The following is a 12,500-nucleotide window of genomic DNA, read 5'->3' as shown; positions in this document are numbered from 1 at the left end:
TTAAGAACAAAGTTATTTGTACCCCTGGGAAATATTGATTTAATGTTGATTTTCTCTTTATCAATGTTTGTTCTGACTGAAAATGACACTGTCACATGCCAAAATGTTGCAAGACAATGTGGGCTTAGCTTCCATTGATTATTTAAAAAGGGTATGAATCATTTTGAACAAGCCATTTTTCATAAAAATGTTAAAAAATATAAAAATGCTTTTTTGATTCCATGTTTCAACCACATTGTCTTACAACCTTTTGGCATGTGGTAGTGTCATTTTCAGTCAGAACAAACATACTGGTCAAGAGAAAACATTAAATCAATATTTGCCAGGGGTATAAATCATTTCGTTCTTAACTGTAATACATATGTAATATAACTGTGCTTTGGCAGTGCTGTATGATTCTGCGTAAACGTACGTACGCAGGCATGCTTTGAATATGTATTTCCTGGATATCAGAACTATGACTTGGGTGGAGTTGGTGCCTTACTGGACCTGTTGAGATGCAGGAGCACAGGTACAGCAGGTAGCGGCTGATTGTGTGGCTGCTTACTCTACCTGTTGAGATACAGGAGTACAGGTGTGCTTACTCTACCTGTTGAGATGCAGTAGCACAGGTAGCTCTACTCTACCTGTTGAGATACAGGAGCACAGGTGTGCTTACTCCACCTGTTGAGATGCAGAGGCACAGGTACGCTTACTTTACCTGTTGAGATGCAGGAGCACAGGTGTGCTTACTCATGCAGGAGCACAGGTGTGCTTACTCTACCTGTTGATGGAGGAGCACAAGTACAGCAGGTAGCAGCTGATTGTGTGGCTGCTTACTCTACCTGTTGAGATGCAGGAGCACAGGTGTGCTTACTCTACCTGTTGAGATGCAGGAGCACAGGTGTGCTTACTCTACCTGTTGAGATGCAGGAGCACAGGTAGCTCTACTCTGCTCTGCTTCCTTGTGTGTGCCGTCCTCCCTGTCAGGTATTACTCATATTGTATTTGGTTCTGCGTCTCCCGTCCCCTCTCCTTGCTGGCTCACTGTGTTCCGAAGAGTAATGACGCGTGAGAACACAGCGGTCAGATCGGGCGCATGTCCCAGTGACCTCTGCACCTGCAGACAGGAGCCACAGTGGCCCGAGGTTCATGCATGTTAAACGAAACAGCGAGGGGGGAAAAGAACCTTTAATCTACCCCGGGACCTCTGCTACCCATCAGAGAGAGAAGGAGGGAATGGATAGAGGCAGAGAAAGAGGGAGAGAGAGAAAGGGGGTGGACAAAGAGAGAGTGAGAGAGACTAAGAGAGGAGGAAGAGAAAAAAGAGAGAGAGTGGAAGGATATAAAAGTAAACACACAGAGAGAGAGAGAGAGACAGAGAGAGAGAGAGAGAGATGTGTTGGGTCTGTGTTGATGGCTGCTTGACTCCTGACCTACATCTGTGAGCGGGGGCATGTGGACCAGGCACAGGAGGGTAGAGGAGAGTAGGACAGAAGGGGGAGGAGCAGGAGAGTAGGAAAGAGGAGGAGGAGAGGAGGAGGAGGGGGGGGGGGGGGTAGGGGGTGGTTTAACACTCCTTTATTGGACCACTGTCTCATTTCCCTCCATGATTACATTAGGAAATGTAGAGAGCAAACCCAGTTCTAGTCCCCCTTCTGTCTGTCTGTTCACAATGCCTGCTATTTATAGAGCCTGTCACAAAGGCTCCACTGTCTATCTGTTTCACTCTCTCTCTCTCTCTCTCTCTCTCTCTCTTTCTTTCTTTCTGCTTGTCTTTCTTTCTTTCTTTCTTTCTTTCCCTCTCTCTCTCTTTCTCCCTCCCTCTCTCTCTCTCTCTCTCTCTCTCTCTCTCTCTCTGCTGTTTCACATTTCACCAGTGTTCTTGCTCTGGCTCTCTGCTATGGTATCTTCCTCTTTTTCTATTTTTTTTTCTGTCCTGCCATCTCTCCATCTCTCCCTCACTCCTCCCTCATAAAGCCTCTCTCTCCCTCTCTCTCTGCCGCCCCCCTCTCTCTCCCTCTCTCTCTCCCTCTCTCTCCCTCTCTCTCTCCTTTCTCTCTCTCTGCCCCCTCCTCTCTCTCCCTCTCTCTCTGTGTATGAGCAAGCAGTGCCCAGCAGCATAAAGGTCCAGTAAGCGTGTGAGAGGAGAGGAGCGGAGAGGAGCGAAGCTAAGGCACAATAGCCTCGTGAGCGCTAGCCTCGTGAGAAGAGCGGTAGCCGATGGGAGCCGAGGATTCCTCTGCTGAGTCACCCTGTGTTTAGGTGTGTCTCCACCGGCAACGGCAGTTCCTCACGCCTCCCCCCCCCACCCCCCCCCCCTTCCCCGCCAACGTCACGCTCACCATCGTGCTCTCCATGTCCGGCTGACTCACTGCGGAACCTACTAATCACGCACGACTCATTTTACACGTGCTGACGAGCAGCCAATAGGGAAGCCCCATCTGCTGAATCCCTCATTTGTTTAGTCAGTGATGTTTGAGTGGTTTGGGGAATAGAATACCTAGCCTAGGTGAATTCAGATGAACCTTTGAATTTGCTCTGAAGGTTCATCTGCCGACCTTCCCATTGCTGGGATGAGTACAGTTAGCCGTGCGTTGAACACTACTAATGGCTGCGCCGATGGCATCTGCGTTACAACACGGTTGTGTATTTTCCTTGCAATTAAGGGAACTGCACTGCATTTAAAACCTTTGTTTACAAGACACATATGTTTGCCGTCCTCCCAAAATGATTTGGTAAGAGTTTTAACGTTAGCCTGGGTGAAACATCAGACTAGAAAGGATCCCATTGACGCCCATTGCCGAATTACCAAAAACCCAGGATCCAATTACAACCGCGTGCATTGGACACAGTCCATGGCTGCACTGATGACGAGAGGGTAAACCAATATGGATGTGTATTTTCTTTGGAACTGAGTAAACAATTGCATTTAAAACCTTCGTTCACAAGAAAGATGGGTTTGCTGCACATCTGAAACAATTTTAAGAGTTTAATGCACCGATTTGGGTTTCACTTCAGATCAATTCTCCATCTCAAATGAAAATGGTCTGGTGTTAGTCAGGCTAGGGTATACCCTAAACGATACCCTCACTTGACCCCATACATTGTGTTGACAGTCATATAGTACTTGCTGAGGGGAGGGTATGGATGCAGGTCTGACCAGTCAAGCTGCTTCACACCTGGGTGAGCTTGTTTAATCAGCTGGTCTCTTATGGTTCAGTGGGCAGGTGAGCCAGGGCCTATAACAGTGATGTGAACCTGCATGTGTACACAGCGGACAATGTGTGTGTGTGTGTGTGTGTGTCTTACCCAGAGGTCACTAGGCCATCACCATGGAGATACAACTTCATCAGCTCCATCAAAAGGGTTATTTAGCTCCCACATGTGCCATAACACTTCGTTTTGTCACGGAAGAGCGCAGAACAATCTCCACCAGGAAAGAAGGAGATGGACAGAATGAGGCTGAGAGGAAGACAAGAACAGAGATAGAGGGATAATGAGAGATGGAGGTAGAGAGTCGGAGAGGAATAAAGAGGAGGAATGAGAGGGGAAGGGAGAAAGAGAGAGAGATGGAGAGAGCATGATGGAGAAAGGATACAGAGAGCGCAGCACGACTCTTGTCGTCGCTCTCGCAAACTCATTTTGCACTTCATTGATGCAGCCTTTAATCAATTACAAATATTTGTTGTTGTGGTCGCCTCTTGCCAGTAAATTGGCCTTGGTGAGCGTGGTTGTGTATACACGCAGGACGTGTGCGGTGCTCGTGTGAACAAGCGAGCGAGTGAGTGAGTGAGTATGCGGCCAGCTTGGCTGGGAAGTGATCCGCATTATTGATGACCGACACACGGCCTGTGTTCCGCCACGTCTCTTTGGTTCTCCTGGTGGTCCACAGCTGCCAATCATAACATGCAGGAAAGCACCACACATGCAGACATTATACACTGTTGTTGATTGATTGATTGATCGATTGATTGATTGAAGCATGCAAAATCACCACAAATCTATGAGCAGTTCAGAACATCACATGCAGACATTATACACTGTTGTTGATTGATTGATCGATCGATTGACTGATTGATTGAAGCATGTAGAAGCAAGCTTCTCGTTTAACTTTCTTGTAAAGGTATCAGAATAAATCACAATGAAGCTAGAAAGCTCATTTCTGTTGTGGTCCTACTATTCTTCTCATACTACAGCCTACTACAGCCCCCTTACCTCTTACCCCCTTACCCTTACCCCCTAACCCCCTAACCCCCTTACCCCCCTTACCCCCTTACCCCTTACCTCTTACCTCTTACGTCTTTATCATATTGAATATTATCAGCCTACTACAACCCCTTACCTCTTTATCATATTGAATATTATCAGCCTACTACAACCCCTTACCTCTTTATCATATTGAATATTATCAGGATGGGTTGCCACTGTAAACTGAAAAATAGGCACATCCAACAACTTTAACAGGTGCTAGATCAAAAGAAGGATCTGCACACTGTATTAGATACTCCCAGAAACTTTTAATTCATTGCAACGCTTCATTCTTATAGATCTTCATCAGGCATTATGAATGTATAATTAAAGATCATATAAGATCTAAGATTGAAATGTTGCTTATTAATTCAAGTTCATGGGAGTGTCTAATACAGTGCGCACAACCTGCTTTTATTTCTCTACTGCTGTAAACTGCTGTAAACTGCTGTAAACTACAATGGGCATTATGAGTGAACCTGTGAAGTGTGACCTACAGACATTCCAATAACACCTAGCCAAAGACCAGTATGATTTCCATGTCGCTTCTTTCACTCTAGGAATTCTATTTAGCATATTTATTGATATTCCAGAACCTATAGACAGTCTTGATGACCTTGTTTTTGTTCAGCCATACGGTTCCTTTGTGGTCCTGAGGCGAGAGTGTTCCATAGCACACACTCCTGTGAGCACACGCAGGGCAGAGCCATTTGATGGAGTCATAGGTGAATCACTATCACACTTTACCTTTAAATTGAACCGGCTATCTCTCGTTCCGGACCCTCCGGCTAGCTTGCTGTCTGCAGACCGCTCCTGTTAGTCTTTCATTAGCATACGGCCATGGTGTGCTTCTGCCTCAGGAAACATTCCTCATCTCTCTTTCTCCCTCTCTCTTTCTCCCTCTCTCTTTCTCCCTCTCTCTCTCTCTCTCTCTCTCTCTCTCTCTCTTCTCTCTCTCTCTCTCTCTTTCTCTTTCTCTCTCTCTCTCTCTCTCTCTCTCCCCCTGTCTTTCTCTTTCTCTCTCTCTCTCTTTTTCTCCCTCTCTTTAACTTTCTCTCTGTCTGTTTCTTTGTCTACCTCTTTCTTTCAGCCCCCCTCTCTTTCCTTTTTTTTCTGTCTCTCTCTCTCTCTCTCTCTCTCTCTCTCCCCCTGTCTTCTCTTTCTCTCTCTCTCTCTTTTTCTCCCTCTCTTTAACTTTCTCTCTGTCTGTTTCTTTGTCTACCTCTTTCTTTCAGCCCCTCTCTCTTTCCCTTTTTTTCTGTCTTTCTCTCTCTCCCTCTCTTTAACTCTCTCTCTCTGTCTCTGTCTCTCTGTCTACCTCTTTCTCTCTCTTTCTCTTTGTGTACTGCTGATGATTTCCTCTTCAGCTAACGCAGTGTTTCCATCAGTGGAGAGAACTCTCCTCAGCCATCTGCTGGCGGAAGGGCTCGTGCAAAGACACCGCCTCACGACTGCACGACTGACAGATGTGTCAAAACCTGTCTAACACCTGTGGAGACATGTGCCACAAAAATAGCCCTGTGTGTGTGTGTGTGTGTGTGTGTGGGGGGGGGGGGGGGGGGGGGGGGGCTGCTTAGGGGCATGACTGTATAACTGGGTTATGCGTCATCACCCTGAATGACTATGTAGTGTTTGCGGTGGTGTGTGTGTGTGTGTGTGTGTGTGTGTGTGTGGCTCCTCGGTGCCCATGTTAGTGCGCATTATTGTTGCCCGTGATGCTCCCCAGAACGTCCACATGCTATAAACGAGCATGAGTCAGCACAACCTGAACTACGGCTAAATTGACCTGCCATAGTCATCACATCACCCTGCTGTTATTGTAAATGGCTTCTTGGATGAATAGGGGGAAAAGCTCTTCCGTATGGTGAAAGAAATAAAGAAAAAAAAGAACAAGTAAAGGCCTTTTTCTCTCCCCCTACGCACACGACTCCAATCGTAATTGCAAAACTGAGGCGGAAAAAGAGGGTGCGTGTTGACTGCCCCCCCCCCCCTCACCCCACCCCCGTCAGAGGCTCATTTCAATATGCCGTGCTGCAGCCAGCGGTTTCCCATTCTGCCCTGGTCCACAACTGATCCTTATCTCTGCTGATCTTCAAAGGGGGGTAGCAATGGGCGGAATCATTCTATCTGCTCTCTCCATTCTGCAATAAACTCTTCTGCTCTTATCAAAGTTTTCCCCTCTTTCTCTCTCTCGCTCTCTCTCTCTCTCTCTCTCTCTCTCTCTCTCTCTCTCTCTCTCTCTCTCCCTCTCTCTCTCTCTCTCTCTCTCTCGCGCGCTCTCGCTCTTTCTCTCTCTCTCTCCCACCCCATCCCCCCCACCCCCCCGCACAGTAGCAGCTATTTTCTCTAAATGCTACACATTGGTGCTGGGGGGCGAGTGTAAATGGAGAGCTGCTCTGAAGGGATGATGGGTTCAGATGGGGCCGGGCTTCGCCGCTGCTTAGGAGAGAAAGCAGCTCTCATTATCTCTGTGCTGCTCATCCCGCTCAGATACATGTCCAGAGATAGCCAAGACATCCCGTGACTTATCACTGACTGATTCTCTCTCTCTCTCTCTCTCTCTCACTCTCTCTCTCTTCTCTCTCTCTCTCTCTCTCTCTCTCTCTCTCTCTCTCTCTCTCTCTCTTTCCTCCTTGTAGATCTCACAGAACCTGGGGAAGATGTACAGTGAGATGATATTTGTGAACGGCTTTGTTGCACTGTGACCCGCACCCTGGCAACGTCCTGGTGCGGAGGAGCCCGAGCGGCAGCAAGACGGAAATTGTGTTACTCGATCACGGCCTGTATCAGGTGTGACATCACACTGGCCCTTTCCCCCAGAAAAGCTAATTCATCACGTATTACACCCCATAATTCACACCACTCGCTGCCGAGGGGCAACAGCCACACCCAGACTCACCCTCTGAGCTGGAACTGAAAGCATGCTATTAAAGACCTCCTCACAAGCTAGATATGAAGCCACGTGCCTCGTATCTGAAATCAGTGTTTCTGCTCCACTATCTACACATTTGCAATTCCTGGGCAGTCGACAGCTATTAGCTAATTTTAGCTCCTACCATGGATATGTTGCCGTGTTTTATTATTTTTATTTATTATTTATTTGATTTCGAGGAACCCAAACATACTCATATTTACAAATCATTAAGACAAACAGAAACGGTAAGTAAATGTTATAACAGCCAGGCTGATTTGCTAATAAACAGATTTGTCCATCCACCTCTAAGGCTGTACACTGGCAGCAGGATGCAGTGTTTTTTCTATATTTTGGGTGTGTGTGTTTTGTGGCATTTCTTAAAGTTGTAAATGCATTCATGAAGATAATTTGGTGATAAATATGCACTTGTGATGCTGGTGTGTAAAAGCAGGGACGGGTTTGAGAGCTGGCCTCCTCATGATGGCCATAATGGAACCAATTTGTGAGTAATAGCTTCCCGAGTTTAGCGTCGCTTTTGCGTGGAATTTTAATTTGGCTGCTGGTCTTTTTTGGCCTGAAATTCTCCCAGACATACGTTGTTTCCATATTAATGAGGCATCGAGAGGCAGAAATGGAGGCTTTTCAAAGGACTGGACAAATGTGGGCATCTCCTTTCTTAAGACACCTTAACATCCAGTAATTAAGCACATTACACATGTGCAGTGGTTCACTTTCTCCTCACCCAGTACGGCACCTTGAAGAGGTCTGACGTTGTGTCTGGTCGAAGCTTTCCTTTTTACACAGGTTGACCATTCATTTACTGATATTGTTTTATTTTTTTATTTTTCTGCTTTAACCAAGTGGAATAGAGGCTTTTACATTCTGGCTCAGAGAGTTGCTTGGAAGGTGCTTGTCATATTTTACTAAAGGCTACATTTTTCAAATCTTAGTTTACTTTGAACGTTTGTCATGCTCATGTTGTGAGTGGAATGTGTCTGTATTTTTCCATCAATTTTAAGTATGTTTGTTTAATGGAGATGAACGCATGTCTGCAAACAGATGTGCAGTCTCTACGTCTCCTGGAACACTATTCAGTTGATTTTATTTATCCAAAAGCATCGTACAGACACCAGGTACAGGGGCCAGTCTTCCTGGACCAATATGGGGTCAAGGGCACAACAGTGGCAGCCAATAAATCTAACTCCTGACCTGTGTAGCTACTGTATGTGTGTGTGTGTGAGAGAGAGAGAGTGGGGTTTTGCATGATTTAGTTTAAATCTAACTCCTGACCTGTGTGGCTACTGCATGCTCCCCAAGTTCCTTAGCCACTACACTACCACCACCCTATGTGATATGGAAGCTTCTCAGCCCCCCCCCCCCCAGTGCTTAGATTAAGGGTTGTATCAGCGATTTCAGGCACAAAAAAGGTCCAAAACATAAATTATCACATTCATCTAATCTTTCCTAACGATCCGCTAGGCTGTCGGAGCATAAGCAGGCCGTCAAAAAAACACGTCTCTGTAGGCAGCCTAGGCTCCGAGATCTGTACACAAAAAATAATTGCTACCAACCAGTGTTGGCAACCCACTCAAAGGCAAAATAAAGTGTTCCAACCAATAACCGACGAGATGCGCATTTGGGAGAGTTTTAATTGCAGGGGAGGGAGTAGCGAGCTAGCTCTGTTTTGTTTGAACATCAACAGAAGTGACGAATCCTCGCTTTCGCAGATACAACCTTTAACACTGTGTGTGGCTGTCCAAGGTGCTGAAGGAGGACTTCCGTCTGGACTACTGCCGCCTGTGGCAGGCCCTGATGAAGGCGGACATTAAGGGGATCGAGAGGTACAGCCGGCGCCTGGGTGCCGGGAGACCTGTTCCCGCTCTTTGCCTGCGTGCTCACCGCCCCGCTCCTGGAAGTCCGTCAACGAGGGCATTAGCCAGACGCCGGTCACCAACTCGGAGGTGAGCTCACACACTTCCTGTTCACACACTCACTTTGTAATGACACTTCCTGTTTAGTAGAACGTGTAAGCTCAAAAATGGACAGTCCACTAAACATTACTCATGTTTTGCCTCATGTCAGACTTAAAACACAAATTACAAAGTAACTCAGTATGATGATATGACCATGGATATAGTTGCTCACAACTTGCATAAAGCTGTGTGTGTGTGTGTGTGTGTGTGTGTGTGAGAGTGAGAGAGTGGGGTTTTTTATGATTTTTTTTATGATTGGGCAAGTGTGTGCATTAGTGCCTTTTTCTGTTTGTGTGTGTGTGTGTGTGCAGCATCCGGTTAGCGCCCATGCGGGTGGTGTTTGGCTGGGGCGGTGGTGCAGAGGGCCAGTCGTGGGCAGGAGGGGTGAGGTGTGTGTGTGCAGGCTGTCCTGGGTGGACAAGGGGGTGGGTTGTGTGTGTGTGTGTGTGTGTGTGTGTGTGTGTGTGTGTGTGTGTGTGTGTGTGTGCAGGCTGGGCCGGGTGGACAGGGGTGTGTGTGTGTGTGTGTGTGTGTGTGTGTGTGTGTGTGTGTGTGTGTGCAGGCGTGTGTGTGCAGGCTGGGCCGGGTGGACAGGGGTGTGTGTGTGTGTGTGTGTGTGTGCAGGCTAGGCCGGGTGGACAGGGGTGTGTGTGTGTGTGTGTGTGTGTGTGTGTGTGTGTGTGTGTGTGTGTGCAGGCTGGGCCGGGTGGACAGGGGTGTGTGTGTGTGTGTGTGTGTGTGTGTGTGTGTGCAGGCTAGGCCGGGTGGACAGGGGTGTGTGTGTGTGTGTGTGTGTGTGTGTGTGTGTGTGTGTGTGTGTGCAGGCTAGGCCGGGTGGACCCTTTCCCAGCCGGAGCTGCCCTCAGCGGGGGACACCAGGCCATCTGCGGAGCCTCGGGGACATTTATTTATACATCCCTTACGCAACACGCCAGCGCTTTCAGCTCAGTAGCAGCTCAACACTCAACACACATTACATCCTTATAAAGCAGCACCCTTACATATCAGTACAGTATTACACCCTCATAAATCAGCACCCTTACATATCAGTACAGTATTATAAATCAGCACCCTTACATATCAGTACAGTATTATAAAGCAGCACCCTTACATATCAGTACAGTATAAAGCAGCACCCTTACATATCAGTACAGTATTATAAAGCAGCACCCTTACATATCAGTACAGTATTATAAATCAGCACCCTTACATATCAGTACAGTATAAAGCAGCACCCTTACATATCAGTACAGTATTACACCCTCATAAATCAGCACCCTTACATATCAGTACAGTATAAATCAGCACCCTTACATATCAGTACAGTATTATAAATCAGCACCCTTACATATCAGTACAGTATAAAGCAGCACCCTTACATATCAGTACAGTATTATAAAGCAGCACCCTTACATATCAGTACAGTATTATAAATCAGCACCCTTACATATCAGTACAGTATTATAAAGCAGCACCCTTACATATCAGTACAGTATTACACCCTTACAAAGCAGACCACTACGCAACTCTAAAATGCAACCCTTTAACAGCGATGGACATCCTTATACAGCAGCACATAACAACAACCCTTTAACAGCCTGCACATGCCAGTGCAGCATTACACAGCACGGCAGCACTGCACGTTTAGAGCGAGGAGGAAGGTGAGGGAGTCGGGTTAATAAGGTGACCTCGTGTATTTAGACGACAAGTGCATTGTACTCAAACTCTTAATTACTGGACTTATGTAAGTACATTGTGCCCAAAGCTATTTCAAATCAACTGCGCTTCCTTGTTCCAGGTGCATGGTTTAACCACACTATTGTTTGCCAGGATAAGCAGGGGATGACAAGAACATTGTACCCTACCACCTAATTATTCAAGGTACAGTGTATCCATTGTACCTTTGTAGCAAGACTACTTAAAATACAGTGAGACTCATTCAACCAGCAGTTCAGTTTAACAACACTGAACTGTACAAAGTAGATGAACAGATTTGTGTGCAGGAGGTGAATGTCCTCGTATCATACTGACATCATCTGGCTCTGCCTGCTGCCCTGAGCCGGTTTAGTCATAAGAGATAACATTATATTAGCTCATGTTGGCATATTAGCATATTAGCTAATGTTGGCATATTAGCACATTAGCTCATGTTGGCATATTAGCACATTAGCTCATGTTGGCATATTAGCATATTAGCTCATGTTGGCATATTAGCATATTAGCTCATGTTGGCATATTAGCACATTCCAACTCAATTCCAATATTCAAGATGCGACTTTAGGATTAGTAGTTAGTTGACATCTGAATATATAAAAACTGAGGAATGCAAGACCAATGTAGTTTGTTGATAATAGTAGAGGGTGAAGGTCTGTGTGTTAAATAAAGAAGGCGAATGATATCTCTATCCAGGGATGGGAAGTATGGAAATTACATCCTTGACTTTCTTTCAGGATGATGCCTACGTGAATGACCATAGTTTATCTAAACATTTATAGGCAACTGCAAACCCCCATTAGTCCCAAGCAGACGTTCCTCTCAAATGTTGGAATTCATTAATCATTAGGGATTCCCTGGTTGCAGAGCTCCGTGGAACATGCCTGAGTGTGTGTCGGTTAATAGGCTGTGACACGCGTCCGCTGCCTCCACACGTCTCCACTAACGCGATGAAGTGGGCGGCGTGCCAGGTGATGAAGGATAAGTTTCTCTATCCCTTGATCTCATTCCTTCATCTCTATCCCTTCATCTCTAGTTTCTCTATCCCTTCATCTCCACCTTCTCTATCCCTTCATCTCATCCCTTCATCCCTTCATCTCTATCCCTTCATTTCATCCCTTCATGTCTAGTTTCTCTATCCCTTCATCTCTAGTTTCTTTATCCCTTCATCTCCAGCTTCTCTATCCCTTCATCTCTATCCCTTCATCTCTATCCCTTCATCTCTGCTTTGGTCCATTATCACACCGCTCGTGCTGGGTGGCTCTCAGAATGTCAGTTTGAATACACACACACCACTACACACACCTACTTGAATGCCCTCATACAGGCATATGCTATCTCCAGACCGTTGCGCTCATCAGACGAACGACGTCTAGCTCTGCCACCACTACGCTCAGGCCAATCCAAACTTTTCTCATCTGTTGTTCCTTGCTGGTGGAACGCACTGCCAGTTCCTACTAGAGCAGGGACATCCCTCTCCATTTTCAAAAAACTCCTGAAGACCCAGCTCTTCAGAGAACATCTCCTCTCGTAGCACTACTTACAACTAGTCTTGCTGATTCTAGCACTTACCACCTGACTAGAACTGACACTCGACTGTTTAAAAACAGCACTCACTGATGCACTTATTCTTATTGTACTCTACCTTTTTTAAATTGACCTTTTTAAAG

At 46.3% G+C, this 12,500-nt stretch overlaps 1 protein-coding gene across 1 annotated transcript in view; it reads left to right on the top strand.

The window, feature by feature from the left end:
* The window catches only part of adck1 (aarF domain containing kinase 1), a 139,098-nt gene that overhangs the window by 95,850 nt on the left and 30,748 nt on the right, over positions 1–12,500 (top strand). Inside the window, 5 exon segments of the mRNA XM_042072147.1 lie at positions 6,870–6,926; positions 6,928–7,020; positions 8,906–9,007; positions 9,009–9,047; positions 9,049–9,105. Coding sequence (XP_041928081.1) covers positions 6,870–6,926; positions 6,928–7,020; positions 8,906–9,007; positions 9,009–9,047; positions 9,049–9,105 — 348 coding nt within the window.

Source organism: Alosa sapidissima, chromosome 19 (genome assembly GCF_018492685.1).
Source record: "Alosa sapidissima isolate fAloSap1 chromosome 19, fAloSap1.pri, whole genome shotgun sequence".
Classification (NCBI taxonomy): Eukaryota; Metazoa; Chordata; class Actinopteri; order Clupeiformes; family Clupeidae; genus Alosa; species Alosa sapidissima.
Note: the sequence above shows the minus strand (reverse complement) of the source record. Positions and strands in the feature narration are given on the sequence as shown.